Genomic DNA, 19,727 nt, shown 5'->3' with positions numbered 1-19,727 from the left:
AAATTAAAACAGTAAAAGCGCTCATTGAGCACACGACGGCAACAACAACTCGGCGGAGCGACGTGAGCGAGTGAGAAAAGCGAGCGAGCGAGAGAGCAGCGTGTGACTGTATGTGTGTAAAAATAGAGAGAGGCGCGTAAGCACAAATTCGAAAGGGGTAAAAAAGACTCTTGCAGCGTCAACAGATTGTTGGATTGGATGCGCGAGCTGCAAGTGATGGCGCAACAGCTAGACCAGCGAACAGGTAACACACCCTGATTATTCGTAATACCATTTTAGTACTATATTTTGAATAAACACTACCTAAATATATATTGATTATCGCTTGAACATTTAATCTGAAGCTGAGTAAGCTCTGTAAAGTACACAGTTTTGTCAAAATAAATGTTTTCATACTAGAAATCTGCTACAAGTCTAACATCCAGGATGGACAATAAAGTATATAGGAAGATATCGAAGGATACTAGGGCTGATGAGTTCGAAATGGACCGATACAAGGCAAGAATGTTAGCATTGCTGCAGCGTATGGATCGCCTGCAGGCTATGTTGAAAATGATGAAAATCATAAAGCCCAAAACAGGACAAAACAAAGCGATATAAAAGAAACAGTTATAGTTCGCGATATTACCAATAGTTGTATTACTTTTCGGTAAGTCATCGAAGTTTGGATGAGAATAACAACTTTAAATTAAAGACCTTACTTTCAAAAAGTTTTTCGCAGATTACAAAAAAAATGTATCTTAGCCATGTATCTTCAAGATGAAAAAGCCAAGACGCTCAACACTGCTCCTAAATTGTGAGTATATGGCGAAAGATAGATGCGAGAGCGAGACAATGAGTGAGGTGTGCGCGACAGAGAGGACAAAAAAGAGAGATGGTCAGAGAGAACAGAGCAGCGCGCAAATGCGAGAGAGCGTGGGTGCTGCCGGTTCCGATTTTTAATTCTGGCTTTTTCTTTCAAGAAAATAATTAAGGAGTTTGCGGAAGATGGGAACTCTGGAGTTATATTAAATGTAGTGGCCAATTGTTCGCTTTATTAAAATTTATCACCATTTACACGCACTAACAGATGCTTATTTTTAATATTTTTTTTATAGATACTTTTAGTTTTTACAACTATCCCTATGATATATGGAATTGTCTAAATATTGTAACTAAATTTTAAAATTATTAAATAGCTTTCCTACAAATGTTTTGGAAATCCAAACTAGTTGTTTAGTTTTTCTACAGAACATTTTAAGTTTATATTTCTCTATATTATTTTATTTTTATTTTTTTTAATAAAAAGTTGCCAGCACTGGTTCGAGTGAATGTTCACAGCGCATGAATCAGCTTCCGCTGTTTTGACTGGAGTTGCTCGAACATGTGCTGAATCGACTCGAGTAAATTTGAGTTTAATTTGCCTCGGCACAAGGGCGTAGCCAAAAGGGGTCTCTATAAAATATGATCTTTTAAATATGTACACTTCATTCATATAAATTTAAACAATTACATTTTGTACATATCACGAATAAATATTATAAAAAATGTAAGAGAAAGACTACTCATGGTTGTTTATTAAGTGTATCTCATTCATATGATTAATTGAGATAATAAGGCTAACGAAATACTCCACTCCTGCTCACAAGCAGTTAACTGCACAGTCGGTCGATTAAGCAGTTGCACCTGCAGGAAAAGCTGTTTGGCCAATGACCAAAAATACGAATTAACTAATTGACAGCTCGCCACCTCGACCACCCCCACTACCACGAAATTGTTTTGGGCCCGTAAAACGCAGTTATCAAGCGATGACTCTTTTTTGCACACAAGTACGTGTCATTGAAACATATCGGCCAGAAGACTAGACAGACTCTGACCCTGCACAACTTGGGCTTTACATGTTTACAGTGTCGGTCAAAATAAAAGCCCAGCAAAAATATAATTTTTAAAATAATTAAATGCTTTGGGTCTGATAATAAAGCAGTTAATTTTTAACGAAAAATACTTTGAGTAATAAAATTCAGTTGTAATTTAAAAAGCATTAAAAAGCGTTTAAAAACGATCAAAATAATATAACATAAAAATGTAATACTATATAATAATATGTAATAACTGATAGAAATCTTTTATTATGACCGCAACTGTACTTGTCTGCCGATGTGCTATGCAACGGAAGCGCTACTGTCTTTCCAGCAATCAACAGATTCACCCACCACCTCCACCTGCTCGTCTCTCCGAGCCTCAAGCTCATCACTATCCAGACAATAACCACAACAAACCATTTGATGATTTTCGCTTTTTAATTTTCAGTTTACATGTTTATTTTATAATTGAACTGATACAGGATTATTAATGGTCCCTCTATAGCAGGCACCTTGGTCAAGGTTCTACGCTGAATAATTAAAAAAAAAGGTGTCATTTGTTATATATCACATCAAATAATAAATATGTATATGTATTAAGGATTTAATTATAAAATCAAATAAGTCCCGGCTTGTCCATCTGATATTTGGGATTAGTCGATTTAATTCCAATCTAAAAAACAAAATTTATTTTTAACAACATTTTAGGGTAAGATTCGGTGGCCGAAACTTAAATATACCCTTGCAGATACTTTTTTTGCTACACTCATAAAAATATTTACAAATATATTCAGAAATTCTCCCCAGATTTGAGAAACTGTTCCCCTAAAATCAGGAAAAAAAGCTTCTCAAAACTATGGAAATGTAGATTGTAATGTTTTAGCACATATTTAATAAAACAAATGTACAGGCCACTGTCAAAATCTAAGACCTGCCACCGTCACTTCATGCGGGGCAGTTTAGAACCGGTTGGGAATTCTAAGTGCACACGAGTGAAATTTTTCGCACCAAAAATTTTAGGGTGATTTCAGCAAAAAGTATAATTCGCCCTTTAATAATTAATTAATATAAATAAAATATTTTTATGAGTGTAGGTTTTCGAATCCTTTGACTAAGTTATTTTCGAAAATATATAGTTGAATAGATATATGGTGAAAATAATTCTGGAAAACATTTTGTAATATAAATTAGGAATATATTAAAATTTCTTACTCAATGGGAGACCTCCATAAGCGTTTTATATTATATATTCTACAAGGGTATATACAAATATTTTTGCTTGATCCAGCTTTTGGAGTCCCTGAGATACAGGTGTTCTTAACGGACTGAAATATTTGGATGGACACAAGGATATGACTCTAGATACATAAATTTTTTTGTTTGTTTTTTCTTTTCGGTGTAAATGTTGCTTTTTTTGTTTCAGACTATAAAAGCTCAATTTTTAATAATCAACTCTTTTCGATATATATATTTATATATATATATATATATATATATGAGTGTATATATATGAATGAAAAAGCCATTGTAAATATATGAACATAGGTATGTTTTAACAAAATGGAATATTAAGCCGACAATTGAAAGCATTGACTTAAGACTACAGTATCTGTCCAATACTTGAGTAAATATACTACTTATATATAGATAGCTATCATTCCAGAATATAAAATAACCAATAGCCCAGGTTGAACGCAAGGAAACTGATTGGAAATATCATTCGTGAGTATTTGTCAATAATATTGACATCTTTGATCTTCGGTATAGTTGCTTTAATGGCAGAGGCACCCTTTTTTAATGCATGCATCATGCGGGGCCGGGTGGAGATTCCTGCAAAATATATACATAGATAAATCCTTAATATATAGCTCTCAAGTAATAATCATAATATTTAACTTACCCCTTTGTGTGCGATGCCTGAGCTGGCTGCGTCCAGTGCCATAGTTACGAGTTATACGAAAACTAGGCGGAAACTTGCCTAAATTCATGGTTTCGGTTCCGATAGAATCGAGGGTCGCATTATAGTTACCTTTGCGTAACGAAGGTATAGGGCTCATGCGAACATCCTGCAGCTCGATTATATCTTCTGTAGTTGAACACGTTTCGGATCTTTCACTTTTGCCTGCATAGGTAAAGAGGGAGTATAACCATAAAAATATTTAAAATATCATATAAAAAATATATATCAACCAGAATATTGATTTATCGTTATATATATTATATATTATCGATTTTCCGTCAAATATCGAAAATATCGATTTTCTTTTTAACCCCTATGTCTTACCCATCTTACGTCGATCACAGTCCTTTAGCTTTTTGATTTTCTTTTTGGCCCGCTTGCCCCAATAGGTGTAATTGACAGCAGCGTATTCGAGAAGGGCGGCAAAGACGAAGACGAAGCACATGACCAGGTAGATATCGATAGCCTTTACATACGATATGCGAGGCAGTGAACTGCGTACACCCGTACTGATCGTGGTCATGGTCAGGACAGTGGTGATGCCCAGTGCTACACGGGCGCTGGTCGCTTCGTGGTTAATCCAGAACGAGACCCATGAGAGCATTACAATGAGAATGCTGGGCAGATAGGTTTGGAACACAAAGTATCCAATGTTTCGCTGTAATTTAAAGGAGAGCGATAGCCGCTGATAGACGCCAGTGGCCAGGCGCTCCTTCCGATCGTTTGTCTCATAACCAATGATGGTGAACTGCGGCAGTTCAGCGTCCTCCACGCCGCGAACTGGCGTGGGTTTCCAATACATGACCACATCGCTGACCGTATAGCCATCTAAGGGTAAGGTGAATCATGAAAACCCGAACAGAGGACATTTTTCAGCTTGTATCTATTACTCACAACTCTCTATCTCTACGGTGCAGTTTTGGGAATCCAATGGATAGTAATGCAGGTCCATCATGCAAGCCAAAGTGGTGGTGAACCGCATGCCATACGTCACAGCTCCATCGCCGCCGAGGCGCACCAGCTTGTTTCTCTCAGTGACATCGTGCAGAAAGCTAGAGCGAAGCCAGAAGTTAAGGGACTTACCTTTAAATACCAAAAGCAGCCTTACCTGTTTTTGTCATTGGCAAAAAACGTATCCGGCACCCATATCTTTTCAGCAAAATCACCGGATAATGTCAGCACATCGTTCACCCCATCGTCTTCGGCATCATGATCATAGTACTGACCGAATATATTAAATGCCAGGCGCTCGTCTCGCCAATACTGATTTAAATACATTGTTATTGTGTAATCCTGCAAATATAAATCGGAAAATAATAATGTATTTATATTATTTGTATAATCCAAATGAGTTATTCTTACCATGTTAACCTCTGAGATGGCATCAAAGCTGGCTATAGTCAGGTCCATGCCCACATGGAGTGGCTCTCCGCCAAAATTGGGCCTTAAACGTATATCGTAGCCCTGGAGTATCTTTGATATTGTCTGTGTAACATTTTCCAGGCGGCCAGCAAGCATATCTTTGCGACTGCATCTGAAAGTATGATGGGGAGACACCTTTGATTCAGCAAATCGATTTAATATAACTAAACTGAGATATTTTCACATACCGAACTAGTTGTAGCTGAGCGCCCAGCAATATCAGCAGTATCGCCAGACTATAGTTCACTCCGAGGCAGGTGAAACGAGCCAGATTGGCCACCTTTGCTTGTGTCATTGTTCGAACTCAACCTCAACTCGTTGGCATTGACTGCGCCGGCGTTTCCAGTTTTCCTTCTCCTTTCATCGCGACAGCAAAACGAAGGCATTGGCTATCGTTCCTCTGTCATGATGTTCGTCAGCAGCTGTTCCTAAAAATTAAAATAATAGGTATTAATTTGTTTAATTATATAGATCGGCTGAGGCAACTCGGTATATAGAACATGTTGGGTTATTATTAAAAATATACACAATAAGTGTTTATCTCCCAAGAAATGAATCTATTGAAAAGTATCTGAACTAGAGATACGAATTCTAGATCCTTCAGTTTAGGGATTACACAAACAAAACATACACATTGCCGAATATGAAATGTATACAGATATAAATAGTGATCAACAAACAAGCAGCAGACTGGCCAAAGTAAATGTGGCTGGTAGAGAGAGTGTTTCAGAGTGCTTACCACCAGTTTGAAGCTAGAACTGGTTGGGAATTTTTAGAGCCACATAAGCTCCTAGTGTTTTATAAACTTTATAGAATAATTAGAAAAACAAGGATTATATCGGTTATCCAAGGCTATCTTGTATAGCTTCCTTATCAGGGAATAATCTAAAAGTAATGTTGATAAGTCCAGGGACTGACTATCTAGAAAAGGTTATTTTCTTTTAAGATATCTGAACTCGCCGGCACGAAGGAAGAATATTTGTATCACTTAACTAACTTTTAGTCAAAAGGTCAGATGTAACCTGAAAACTATCTGAGTTAGACACATGAATGAAGGACCTAAAAGGGCATTAAATTATAATAACACTTAAATTTTTAAAGCAATATTTGAAAAAAAAAAAGCATAAAGCGAGACTGCTTCAAAACTTTGACACTCTTTGACTTGTCCTACACCGAAGCAGACTTTTTCAATCCACACACTTGTGTATCCTTAGGTCAGGCGACCCAATGTTGCATTGATTTTATGCAATACAACGAAATAATTTGGTTTGTTTACTTGGCATTTGTGTGTGCTCTTGCTCGTGCTCGTGCTTTTGACTCGTGCTCGTGCTCGTGCTCGCCTGCTTTGCCCTTCCATACACACATGCTGTGTGCTGCGCACTTGTGCTGCTGCTGCTGCTGCTGCTGCTGCTGGGCTGCCAAAAAGCATATTTGCGAATCAGGCATGCAAGTGCACAATTAAAATAATTGCTATATGTGTATACACCGTGTAGGGGGGAGAGGCGCTGACGCAGAAATTTCAAGTGACTTTTAAGTCGTTGTGTCCTTAGAGTCCCCTGGCTGGCAGAGTTCTCCCCTTTCTCCGAGGAGGTTTTTTATAGTGACTATTTTCTGCTTTTTGAGTCTCTTATTGAACGAATCTCCTTGGAGACCTAGATTCGATTTTCGGTGGCAAGGGAGATTTCTGGGACGAATGCATGTCAAAGATTCAGCCAAAAAGAAAAGAGCAAGCAAAAAGCAACTTAATTTTGTCCGCTGCGTTGGCCTTTTTTTGTTGGTCCTTTTGCTTTTGCTTGTGTTTGTCAGAGGAAATTAGAACTCGCACACAGACTTGAGACACATTGTCAAGCCATATCACTTGTCCCGCTCCCGTTTCCGTTCCCGCTTCCGTTTCCGCCGCCGTTCCCGTTCTCAGACCCCACAGACCCAGACCCGCCGACGCACCTTGTTTCCTCGTCTATTTCACTATTTTGGGTCTACGCTCAACCTCGGACTGCTGTGTCTATCTTATGAATGATGGCTCACGGGGATGCTGCGCTTATGCAGGAGCTGCTCGTGCTTGGATTCGGGTGCCTTCGTTTTCATTTCGGCTTCGGCTTCGACTTCGGCTTCGGCTTGACCCGCATTGCGCATCCTCCTGTTGGCTGCAATCAAATTGTTTACCCAATATGGCAAGTACATGGTTAAAGTCCCACAAAAGGGGGATTTTTAGACTAGACCCAATATAAAAATATACTTATTTAAACAAAATTTAAAAAAAATAACATTAAAAAACAGAAAATAGCCGTTCAGCCGCACAATTCGGAATCTACAAATGATATAAAAAAAGTTTTGTAAAACCTGTTGGCCAAGTTGCATGTGCTTGGTGTTAAAAGCTTTTGCCAGGGAGAGACACCTATCGGTGTTGGTTTAAGCAAAGCTTCCAAGTAGGGGGAAGAATTGAAATTGGTAATATTTATTCTAGTTATTTGATTTTAAAAACAGATGTTGTTTAATTATTATTTAAAAAATAAATGAAAATTCGTTTAAAAAGACCTAAGTTCTACAATATCGTTGTAGCCAGTTTTATGGAAATATTAATCATATAAATTCATTATTTTAGGTTCTTTGTTAGAATAAAGCTATCAAACCTATTTAATTTAATTTTAAACAAATTTCAAACAAAAACACATTAATATATATTGTTCACGCCAGAAAGGCGCTCAATTTCGGGAGGCAGTGTGATCCCGAACGCTCTCCTTTTCTCTCCCTCTTCCTCTGGACTTCCAGTCCAAAGAGCTTCAAATCCGCTCTCCCTAGCTATAGTTTCTTTTGTATAGTTTATTTTTATTTATTATTTTTAAGCAATCATATTGACCACTGTGCCTACGTTTATTGCTCGCCGAGATCCTAGGCTTTAGACACTAAATATTACACACAGAAAAATAACAAAAACAATATGACGCTCTTAGCATCAATTCACTTTACCCATGTGGCCATAAAATTCACAACCAGTTTTAGCTGAAAACTAGTGGTAACCATGGATTCTGGGGACAACTCAGGACACGTCAGAAGCAGCTATATATGTAAGTGTGTGTGTTAAAAGAGCCTTAATAGGCCCTTCTTACTAGGTGATAAATAGAAAACAGGCCTTCAATAATTTAACAATACTACAATAGAGTTGTATTTAAGTGATTGAAGAGTTAATTTAAACAAATACATATACAAATATATATATAAACACCGATCAACGCACAAGCAACAGAGTGGTGAAGCTGTCTCTCACCTGGCCATAGTGAATGCGGCTGGTAAAGAGGGTGTTTCTGAGTGCTTACCACCTATGAGCAGCTAGAACTGGTTGGGAATTTTAGGGCCAAGTAAGCGTTGGTGTTCAGAGGGCCATTTGTGTTTTTTTGACTTTATGGAATAACAACAAATATAATGATTAGATCAGTTCACCAAGGCTGTCAGATATAGCTTCCTTATCAGGGAATAATCTACAAGCGTTGATAAGTCCAGGGACTATCTGGGAAAAGGTTTCTTTTGTGTTTTTCTCTTACCTTTCCAAGAATATAATATTAAATCTGATAAGAAACAATTAGTAAGACCCAAACTTAAAGCTAAATAAACTTTTTTAACAAGAATGACATGAAAAAGTGGTAAAGCCTTTAATATCCTGCCCCTGCCTTTGTTTTTTGTGTTCATAAACAACGTACAGGATCTGGATTTCAGTGCAACGAAGCGAAAGGTTTGCTAAATTTTCTAAAAAGGAGGTAATTCATGCTTTGCGCATGCCAACTGGCAGCTACGCCAGCGGCTACAGAGCCTGCATTATGTGCCTTGTTAGCATTGAGTGCAGCGCGGGACACAGTTTGGCTTCAGAGCTAACCATAAGCACTGAAAGCGATGGTCAGACCTTGCGGTGTTCGCATATTATAATCTGGAAAATAAATTCACGCGTTCCTTGGGATTCGAAATGGTTTCAGCATTAATTCTTCGTCTGTTTTCCGGGTAAGTCATTTTATGTTGTTGTATTTTTTTTATTTATTTTATTTTTTTGAAAAGAGACGTCCCTGGACCTCTATTGTTTGCCATTCAAAATCGCTCACTTGGTATTCGTGTCAAGGACCATAATTGTTTGTTAAATAATTACACACCTAGCCGAGCTGTGGGATATTTCGCAATTATTTAACACTTAATGCCGCGCGTATTATGTAATTTTTTTTTTTTTTGTTTTGTTTCTAAAAAGCCAGATGTGGAACGATGTACCAGTTTGGGGTCTTCATTATGGATGCATCCATGTACATATAACTTTTTTAGCAAGTCAAGCAGATTTTTGGCTTGACTCCTGGCTTTACACATGCGGCAAATCACTGCACAAGCCAAGCGTCAGCATCAGTATCAGCATCGGCGTCGGGCGTCAAGTGGAAAATGTGGGAAATGGAAAATGTAGGCTGCCGAGACTTGGCCCTCTTTTATTTAGCATGTGCCGGGGGGACAATCAATTAAAGTGGATTATCATTCGATTGATTTGGTACGTCACGGTGGCTACACTGCGCGATTTACAGATACAGTTTTGAATTTCTTATTGGAAGTTATTTCAAAAATGCATAGTAGTTTTTTTAAATTTAATACTGTTTAAAAACTTTAATGGAGCTCCTTTTTAATTCGAAAAAACTTTTCAGAGATTATAAATCATGTCCAGAGATGTCTAAAAGTAGGCAATGAAATATTTGGTGTCTCAATTTTCAGATACTTTTTTTTAAAAGTGCATTGAGTGCAAACATTCTAACCAGAAAACTATCTAGGGATTTGGAATCTATTAAAAATTAGTTTGAAAATAGGTAATAAAATATAATACTTGAGACCTGAAATCTTTTTCAAAAAATTTGCTGCCAAATTTGAGGCAATATTTTTAGAAGTGTCTAAGAACATGACAAGGTTTTGAGCTTCTCTTTGGATTTGTCTAAAACAAGGCAATGCAATATTTAGGGTCTCAAAACGTTTGTGTCTTTTTTAGCCTACATTTTGGAGGCTATATTCAAAGGAAACTCTTCCCTATTTTACTTTCAGATTTTATATCTACTTGTGCATTTTGGAATGCCACCTTAGCAATGGAATACCAGCACTTAACTCGTCGGAAGTTCGATCTGTGGAGCCTTCTGGTGGTCAGACACAGACCACAGTCCTTACGAAAATGCCGAATATTACCAGTGAGTTCACTGCGAGCAGGATATACGAGTCCTTTCGCGTATTGCCACCGTCCTTGCAACAGCTAACGAGCCGACATCGCAGCCAGAAAAGTGTTAGTTTTCTTTCCGAGAATTTGGGAGCAGGGACAGGGACAGGTGCCGGAGGAGGAGCGCCACGCACGGCCTCTGCTGATATGCTTAGTCGTAATATTTCCATTATTCTGGAAAATCTACTCAAGCGCTATGAACAGTCACAGCTACCCACCCACGGCCAGGGTATGCCGACGGTGGTGCAAACGAATATACTTATACGTAGCATGGGACCGGTATCTGAACTGGATATGGAGTATTCGATGGACTGCTACTTTCGGCAGTATTGGCGCGACAAGCGCCTCAGCTTCAAGGGTCCCATCAAGAGCCTGTCGCTCAGCATTAAGATGCTGGACAAAATCTGGCGACCAGACACGTATTTCTACAATGGCAAACACTCGCATATACACACCATAACGGTGCCCAACAAGCTCCTTCGTCTGGACCAGAATGGAGGAATCCTCTATTCCATGCGGTATGTGCTCCGCCCCTCCAGTTCCCATTTTCCCAAGTACCCTATGTAAGGGGGTTTCTGTGTTGCAGGTTGACTATTAAGGCCACTTGTCCCATGGAGCTAAAGAACTTTCCCATGGACAGGCAATCTTGCCCTCTGGTAATCGGCAGTTGTGAGTATTTATCTTGTGAGCCTGTAAAGCTGCTTGCGTGGCCCTAAATTGGTTGGGAATTTTAGGGCCACTTGAGCTTTAAGTGCATTGATGCCTTGAGTTTATATAATAAAATATAATATAATTTTTTACATTAAAAATTCAGATGGTTATACCAACCAGCAACTAGTGTACGAATGGAAGAACCAAGATGATGCCGTCTCCTTTGTCCCGGGAATGACCTTGAATCAATTTGATCTAATTAGTATGATGTATCGCAACTTTACTTCAAGGCGTCGCGAGGGTGACTTTTCCGTCTTGCATGTTGCCTTCAATCTGAAGAGACACACTGGATACTTTCTCATACAGGTGAGTGGGTGGTATACACTAACTCTAATTTTATATTATTTCAGTTTCTCTCACAAGACTAAATGGGGGAGAATCAGAGAAGAGAGGATCCTCTTTGAGCTCAAAGGGGATTTTTCGTTCTCAAAGTTTACTCAGAGCTCAGCTAAAAATTCTTTTAAAAAACGTATTATATGTTGTTGCTGCTTGGCTTGTACATTGCAGGCAAAGCCTGGAAGCATGGAGCGGTTATGTCGATTCCCCTACTGCTTGCTCTGCTAAATATTACCTTATGTCTCACTTAGGTCTATGTACCGTGTATACTGATAGTGGTCCTCTCTTGGGTCTCGTTTTGGATACATCGCGAGGCCACCAGCGACCGGGTGGGTCTCTGCGTAACCGCTGTACTAACCCTCTCCACAATTAGCCTGGACTCGCGAACCGATCTGCCAAAGGTCAAATATGCCACGGCCCTCGATTGGTTTCTATTGATGAGCTTTCTGTACTGCATTGCCACCCTGCTGGAGTTCGCCGGCGTCCATTACTTCACCAAGCTGGGCAGTGGGGAGATTCCCAAGCTGGAGGAACAATGGGAGGACATTTGTGCGGCCAACAATCCATCGCCGGAATATGTGGCGGAAGTAGAAGTCGATCCAGCGGCATCGGCTGAAGAGGATGATGCCAGTGATGATGCTACGGATAATTATGAAAACGATGAGGTGGCCAGTGAGTCGATTAACTCGAGGAATGAGATCTGTTCTTGCGGCCAGCATGACGCCCTTGGACTGGAGGATACCATGGCCACGGGGGGTTTTCGCAAGCGTGCCGCTCTCATTGGTCCCCTGTTTAATGTGAGTAGCAAAGTGGATAGCCGGATGTAATCTAGCATATCCTTGGCAGGACCCCTCAGCATACATCTATCCGAAGACGTCGTCCCATGCCTCCACGATGGAGCGCACCACTCAAACGGAGCCGCCGGTGGTATCACGCATGCGACAGATTTGGCTTTGCCTTAAAAGCGATGACAACTTCCGGAAGCAGCGGGAACGCGACGCCGCGGCTGAGAAGAGCGGCCAAGGACGCGGCGCCAGTTATGTGAATAGTGTCTCCCTAATCGACCGCGTTGCACGCATAGCCTTCCCCATGTCCTTTGCGTTTTTCAACCTCTTGTATTGGTTGGCTTACGGGATGTACAAAAAGGAGTTTTCATGGTCCAGCATAAAGTCGTAGATCTTTGGCTCTTTAAACTATATACGCATACATATATATTAATAATCAGCATTAATCAGGCGAGTCCATATAGACACTGTACGTCACTGTCCGTCTGTTTCGAGGCGATTTAGAAGCTGAGTTAGTGTCTATCCTTATAGGGATGTATCCTTATAGGGATGCTATCCTTATAGGGATGTATAGAAATCAAAATCAAAAGAAGCTAATCGGATATTGTATTGTCGGGGACACTCCGACTATAGTCCACTTTATAAATAATATAATCAAATGTATTAAATTATTATACTGTATACAAAAGCTAATCAAATGTTGAATAAAACAAATAGTAGAAGTATGTCTCGCCACTTTTTAATTATAAAGCTCTACTTTTTCAAATTTGATTGCCCGCCAATCGAAATCAAAACAAAAAACAGCTGTTTTCTGGAAGAAACACACATCCCGATTAATTAAGTATTTTCTAGTATATTTTCGATAAAATAACGATAGACTTTTATCGATAACAGCAAAACTTGAGTTTCAGCGTTTTAGTGTGCCCAGAAGCCGCAAAAGCGAAAAATCTCCAGGTTTTTGAGATTTTTTAGGAGAGCACCCAAGTTGTCATCTGGCAACACTGCGCATTATTTTGTTATATTTCTGACACATATTTTAACTAGGCAATCGGCGACAATCGAGAGATATAATTCGTGATAAACAAGTAAAAGCACGTTGAGGGACTCGCCGCTCCCCTCTAAAGCCTATCATTAGACCAAAAAGAAACGGTGACCTGAGTGCCAACAACAGGCTGCATGCTGAACGTGCCCATCGAATTATTTCACGCGCAAAACGTTTTCTATTTTTTTTTTTGTGTGTGCCAGCCGCACATTCTGCGAAACTCTGCTCGTTCCAGCGTAATTACTCGGAATTACAAGGCTCACGCGAATTCCTTTCCAGCGACAGGGACGAACTGCCCCGCCAGTAAGTGTGGCACAGGCGGCGAGTCAGCGATCCGAACGATCCACGCACATCGCCGGACTCGAGAATCGCAGGGGAAAGAAGAAGAAAAGCCAGCAGCTATAGAAACGCCAGAAGAGCGAGGGAAGCAACAGCAGCAGCAACCTTGGGTGAAGAGGAGGCTGCACAGGCGTCGCCATGAGCGTGGACACGTATGCGCCCAGCTCGGCGCTGTCGTTCCTGGACATGGACGACACCGAGCTGATGCCAGGAGCAGATACACAGCCCACGCAGTATGATTATCGTGACTTTACCATGCCGTCCAATTCGCAGAGTCAGCAGGTTGACCACCAGCAGCAGCTGGAGCTCCACGTGAGTGTAGTCTGTCCCCGCCTATTCCCACCATCCATGTTCTTAATTCCTCTTCCCTTGGTATAGTCTCGCGGCCAAACTGGAGGCGGAGGCGGTGGCGACTCGCATCCGCGCCTGGCCAGCATCACCAACGATTTGGCCGATTTGCAGTTCGAGGAGGAGGACGACGACGGCGGCAGCAGCTCATATGTAAAGGAGCTGCCGGCGCATGCCTGCAAATACTGTGGTATCCACGACCCGGCCACGGTGGTGATGTGCAACAATTGCAAAAAATGGTTCTGCAATGGACGCGGCAGCACCTCCGGCTCGCACATCATTAACCATTTGGTGCGGGCCAAGCACCGCGAGGTGACCCTCCACGCCGACGGGCCGCTGGGCGAGACCGTGCTCGAGTGCTACTCCTGCGGCGTCCGCAATGTCTTTGTGCTGGGCTTCATACCGGCCAAGGCGGATTCCGTTGTGGTGCTGCTCTGTCGCCAGCCTTGCGCTGCCCAAAATTCACTGAAGGACATGAACTGGGATCAGGAGCAGTGGAAGCCCCTAATCGCCGATCGCTGCTTCCTGCCTTGGCTGGTGAAGCAGCCCAGCGAACAGGGCCAGTTGCGGGCGCGCCAAATCTCGGCGGCGCAGATCAACAAGCTGGAAGAACTGTGGAAGGAGAATATCGAGGCCACGTTCCAGGATCTGGAGAAGCCGGGCATTGACTCGGAGCCGGCCCAGGTGCTGTTGCGCTACGAGGATGGGTATCAGTACGAGAAGACTTTCGGGCCGTTGGTCCGCCTGGAGGCCGACTACGACAAGAAGCTGAAGGAGTCGGCCACCCAGGAGAACATCGAGGTGCGGTGGGATGTGGGTCTGAACAAGAAGACCATTGCCTACTTTACGCTGGCCAAGACCGACTCGGACATGAAGCTGATGCACGGCGACGAGCTGCGTCTGCGATATGTCGGTGAGATGTATAGTCCTTGGAGCGAGACCGGGCAGCTCATCAAGGTGCCGGATAACTTTGGCGACGATGTCGGCCTGGAGTTGAAATCCTCCTCCAATGCGCCGGTCAAGTGCACCAGCAACTTCTCGGTGGATTTTATTTGGAAATGCACCTCCTTCGATCGCATGACCCGTGCCCTCCGCAACTTTGCCATGGACCGCAATTCGGTGTCCAATTTTATATACACGCGCCTGCTGGGCCATGGCCGTGCCGATGCCAACGACGAGGTGCTGTTCCGTGGGCCACAGCCCAAGCTGTATAGCGCCCCGCATCTGCCGGATCTGAATCGCAGCCAGGTGTATGCCGTGAAGCATGCTTTGCAGCGTCCCCTCTCGCTCATCCAGGGACCGCCGGGCACCGGCAAGACCGTGACCTCGGCCACCATTGTCTACCAGCTGGTGAAGCAGCACGGCGGCACTGTGCTGGTGTGCGCTCCCAGCAACACGGCTGTGGACCAGCTGACGGAGAAGATCCATCGCACCAACCTGAAGGTGGTGCGCGTGTGCGCCAAGAGCCGCGAGGCCATCGACAGTCCGGTGAGCTTCCTCGCTCTGCACAACCAGATCCGCAACATGGAGACCAACACGGAGCTGAAGAAGCTGCAGCAGCTCAAGGACGAGACCGGGGAGCTGAGCTCGGCGGACGAGAAGCGCTATCGGAGTCTGAAGCGCGGAGCGGAGAACCAGCTGCTGGAGGCCGCCGATGTCATCTGCTGTACGTGCGTGGGCGCCGGAGATGGACGCCTGTCGCGCATCAAGTTCACCTCGATCCTCATCGACGAATCCATGCAGTCCACGGAGCCGGAGTGCATGGTGCCAGTGGTGCTGGGCGCCAAGCAGCTAATCCTCGTCGGCGACCATTGCCAGCTGGGACCGGTGGTCATGTGCAAGAAGGCCGCTCGCGCCGGTCTCTCGCAGAGTCTGTTCGAGCGTTTGGTTGTCCTGGGCATCCGTCCGTTCCGTTTGGAGGTGCAATATCGCATGCATCCGGAGTTATCCCAGTTCCCGTCCAACTTCTTCTACGAGGGATCGCTGCAGAACGGCGTCTGTGCGGAGGATCGACGCCTTAAGTTGGACTTTCCATGGCCGCAGCCGGAGAGACCCATGTTCTTCCTGGTTACCCAGGGTCAGGAGGAGATCGCCGGCTCGGGCACCTCCTTTCTCAATCGCACCGAGGCTGCCAATGTGGAGAAGATCACGACGCGCTTTCTCAAGGCGGGCATCAAGCCGGAACAGATTGGCATCATTACGCCGTACGAGGGACAGCGTGCCTACTTGGTCCAGTATATGCAGTACCAGGGTAGCCTTCACTCTCGCCTGTATCAGGAGATTGAAATTGCCAGCGTGGATGCGTTCCAGGGACGCGAAAAGGACATCATTATCATGTCGTGCGTGCGTTCCAACGAGCGGCAGGGCATCGGCTTCCTGAACGATCCCAGACGCCTCAACGTGGCCCTCACTCGCGCCAAATACGGTATCATCATCGTGGGCAATCCCAAGGTGCTCGCCAAGCAGCAGCTGTGGAATCATCTGCTCAACTTCTACAAGGACCGCAAGGTGCTCGTCGAGGGCTCGCTGAACAACCTGAAGGAGTCGCTCATCCACTTCCAGAAGCCCAAGAAGCTCGTCAACAGCATGAACATTGGCGCCCACTTCATGTCCACCATGATGGCCGATGCCAAGGAGGTGATGGTGGCCGGCTCAATCTACGATCGCAGCGGTCGCCCGATTCCCGGCCAGGCGGCTGTGAATGGCTCCCAGTTTGGTAGCGGCGGCGGTGGAACTCCCTATGGCGGTGCATCTCCCCTGGGTTATGGCGGTGGTGCCCCCGGCAACTCCAACTCCATGCATGGCTTCAATCTGGGCGCTGTCGGTAGTGGCAACAACAACTTTGCCAGCGGCGGTGGTGCGGGCCCAAGCTGGGCAGCTGCCCACCTGCACCACGACTCCATTGGCTACATATCCAATGAGCATGGTGCCGCCGCTCTGGGCAACATGCCCGTGCCCGTGGGCATGTTCATGAACATGACCAATCTGCCGCCGCGTTTCTACAACCAGCACCAGCAGGCGATTATGGCCGCCAAGCAGAATCGGCCCATGCAGCAGCAGCAGTCTGGCAACTTCCCCTCAAACGCTGCCACAGTCAGTGGAGGCGGCGGCGGAGGAGGAGGAGCCGGCACCACCACCGCCGCCGGGTCGGGAAGTAACTCTCAGGCAGGCGGTGGCAAGAAATCCCATAACAGGGGCAAGCTACGGACAACGAGTGGCCACCAGGGAAGTGCCGGAGCTGGTGGGGCAGCGGTGGTAGTGGGAGGACCTACCAGTGGACAAAGCTCGGGAGGGAGTGTGACTCCATTTACCCAGCAGCCGGTGCCATTGTCGCTGCAAATGACGCAGCCGAGCGGATTTGCACTATCGCAGCAGCCGGAGTTATCGCAGGACTTTGGCCAGATATCACAGATGGACGGTTTGCTCTCCCAAGATGTGGCCTTTAATGTGGTGAGTTTTTAATTTGATTAAAATATTGTGGCTCCATCTCTTTCTCCTTTAACCTAACATTCATTAAGGCTAATTCGAGGCAAAACAGTTCACTTAAAAAAAAAATTAAATTAATTAAGTAAGCTTAATGAATTAAATACCATAAAATAAGAAATTTAAACAATTTTGTGTTAAATTTTGTATTGAAAAATATTTAGAGGTCTAGGTAGTTATAGGGAATCTCCCGCCCTCTTCCCCTGTCCGCAGAATCATCTGATATCAAAACAAGAAAATATGATGCTAGAACTAGTTGGGACTTATAGTGTTAAGCGAGTAATTTTTCTTAAATTAATTATTTATTTATTATTTTTTATTTTTTAATTTTTATAGTTATTAATATTTGTATATTCTTTTATTTCGTTAGGTTAATAATTCTGAATATTGAATTGAATTCAAATATTAATTCATAATTTTATATGTTAATTTTTGGAAAATGAAAAGGAAAAGAATAAATCTGCCTACTAATATTTATTATTATTATTTTGATAATTTTTAAAAAGTTTTACAATGTAACCTCTTATAAAATTTTGAATAATATGGATAATTGGATAGATTTTGTTGAAGTTAAGTCAAGTTACTTTGTTTAATAAAAAATATAATAAAATTAGAGTATCTGTAGAACTAGTTAAAGAAGTTATGTGCCAAATTTCACAACGATGTGTTCAGTAGATTTAGAGTTATCGCAGATTATTCACAATATACTCATAAATTGAACACCAAAACGACCTCTGTTCAACTACGCTTAACTTTGTCAATTTTGCTATGATCGATGTGAAACTTTCACAATTTATTCACAAGATGTTGGGCATTCATAAAAATATTAATTAATAAAATTTTATTTATATTTGCAGTCGGGCGAACGCAGTTTAAATCAATTCTCACAGCCTTATTGAGAATCCGGCCGCCGCAGGTGCACCACCAAATTACAAACGATTACAAAAGCAACCCAAATGAAAAAAAAAAACAACAACAACAAACTCAAGATTTTGAAAACAACAATCAAAGAGTAGCAGCATCAGCAAGGAGCAGACACCAAACAAGGAGGAGGACTACGAGCACAGGGAAACAACGACAGATGCGACAAACGGCGCAGCGAGAGGACCTAGGAGGACATGAGTACGGGCGGGGCCGCCACCAAGGACACGGAGAAACGGGCAAAAGAAAATAGAAGGAAAGGGTATACAGAGAGAGAACGAGAACGAGATCGAGAGAGAGAGAGAGAGAGAGAGAGTGCGGAGTCCATTACAGGCGGTAGTGAGCAGAGCCAGATCACTCACAGGGCCACCCAAAAGAGGATGACAGAAAAAGATGCACTGCAGCAAGCGATGCTGAGCGCTATGAGCGAATGAGCTCCGCAGGATCGGAAAAGCCTGCCGGCCAGCCAGTCAGCCAGCGATGTAACGCATTTTCTTGAAAGGCGTATGTCGAAGCCACTCCCAAGGGAGGTGCCAGTGGCCCATCATCTTTTGAAACCTTCTTCACACCATTCTCTGCCTTCCAGTGCAGCAGTGCAGCCATGAAAACCCAAGCTCATGCTCTAGACTTTTAATTCCAAAACACGTTTACACCTCACATCGGCCGGCCCCAAGCAAAGCCCACAACTGTTGTACATTTCGTAAGTCTTCGAACACTTTTTTGACTTCTGTATGCATTTGTTATCCACAAAAAACCAACAAAGCAAAACCAAACGAAAAGAAAAAAACAAACAACAACAGAAAATGTTAAAACTAAATCAAAAACGTAAGAATAATGGATACGGGAATTCACACAATGTTTCGATCGCGGGGCTTGCCAATTTCCACGGGGCGGATGATTGAAAATCGAATGAACGATGACACGACGGATGTGATCTTCCCACCCACCCACAAAAAATGAGAAATCCAAAACACAGGAACAAAAAAAAAGAGGATCAGAAGAGGTTAATATTAATTCTAATATTAATGCAGTTACACAGATGCCTGTTGATTGTTTTTAAAACGATATATGAAAAAGGGTATATATTTTTGTCAATATAATGTGAGTTTATTTTCCCCCAAAACGCAACTCCTTGAAGAAAGAAAAATCGATCCGCTTTTCTTTTCTTTTTCCCCTTTGAAATTCTAAATAAAAAATTTCAGTTTTTCTTTGCAAAAATCAACACATACTATGTCGTTTATTCTGGGGGTATATTTCGATATATTCGATAAACAAGAGTTAACGATATTTTCGATAGAATATTAGATCCGATCATTTTTTC

General features: G+C 42.9%; 3 protein-coding genes and 1 long non-coding RNA gene across 7 annotated transcripts; 3 read left to right on the top strand and 1 right to left on the bottom strand.

Annotated features, from left to right (window-relative positions):
- Positions 1–18: 18 nt before the first annotated feature.
- LOC108071765 (uncharacterized) lies at positions 19–1,066 on the top strand. 2 transcript variants are annotated; one of them, XR_005990849.2, is made up of 3 exons: positions 19–244; positions 400–649; positions 712–1,066. It is a non-coding gene; the product is annotated as an uncharacterized lncRNA (long non-coding RNA). The 2 variants fall into 2 exon arrangements; XR_001770595.3 differs by lacking the exon at positions 19–244 and having other exon boundaries at positions 281–649.
- Positions 1,067–3,340: 2,274 nt separating this feature from the next.
- On the bottom strand, positions 3,341–7,206 carry Lcch3 (Ligand-gated chloride channel homolog 3). Of its 3 annotated transcripts, none has more exons than XM_017162528.3 (8): positions 7,168–7,206; positions 5,412–5,651; positions 5,164–5,335; positions 4,910–5,094; positions 4,696–4,853; positions 4,126–4,629; positions 3,742–3,963; positions 3,341–3,671 (listed from the first exon to the last, which is right to left on the bottom strand). In XM_017162528.3, exons 2-8 carry the CDS (start codon positions 5,516–5,518, stop codon positions 3,496–3,498), a joined length of 1,524 nt encoding a protein of 507 aa, XP_017018017.1. In that variant the 5' UTR covers positions 5,519–5,651; positions 7,168–7,206; the 3' UTR covers positions 3,341–3,495. The 3 variants fall into 3 exon arrangements, with proteins under 3 accessions (XP_017018017.1, XP_070144285.1, XP_070144286.1); XM_070288184.1 differs by lacking the exon at positions 7,168–7,206 and adding an exon at positions 6,500–7,020; XM_070288185.1 differs by lacking the exon at positions 7,168–7,206 and having other exon boundaries at positions 5,164–5,358; positions 5,412–5,516.
- A 1,868-nt stretch (positions 7,207–9,074) lies between these two features.
- LOC108071726 (gamma-aminobutyric acid receptor subunit alpha-2) lies at positions 9,075–12,869 on the top strand. The gene is made up of 6 exons (XM_017162551.3): positions 9,075–9,213; positions 10,276–10,959; positions 11,028–11,110; positions 11,256–11,458; positions 11,740–12,285; positions 12,335–12,869. The coding sequence occupies exons 1-6, from the start codon at positions 9,179–9,181 to the stop codon at positions 12,662–12,664; spliced, it is 1,881 nt and encodes a 626-aa protein (XP_017018040.2). The 5' UTR covers positions 9,075–9,178; the 3' UTR covers positions 12,665–12,869.
- Positions 12,870–13,277: 408 nt separating this feature from the next.
- Upf1 (Upf1 RNA helicase) lies at positions 13,278–19,628 on the top strand. Its single transcript, XM_017162608.3, has 3 exons — positions 13,278–13,966; positions 14,033–17,452; positions 18,343–19,628. Exons 1-3 carry the CDS (start codon positions 13,793–13,795, stop codon positions 18,382–18,384), a joined length of 3,636 nt encoding a protein of 1,211 aa, XP_017018097.1. The 5' UTR covers positions 13,278–13,792; the 3' UTR covers positions 18,385–19,628.
- Positions 19,629–19,727: the final 99 nt, after the last annotated feature.

Source organism: Drosophila kikkawai, chromosome X, assembly GCF_030179895.1.
Source record: "Drosophila kikkawai strain 14028-0561.14 chromosome X, DkikHiC1v2, whole genome shotgun sequence".
In the NCBI taxonomy this organism is placed as follows: domain Eukaryota; kingdom Metazoa; phylum Arthropoda; class Insecta; order Diptera; family Drosophilidae; genus Drosophila; species Drosophila kikkawai.
Note: the sequence above shows the minus strand (reverse complement) of the source record. Positions and strands in the feature narration are given on the sequence as shown.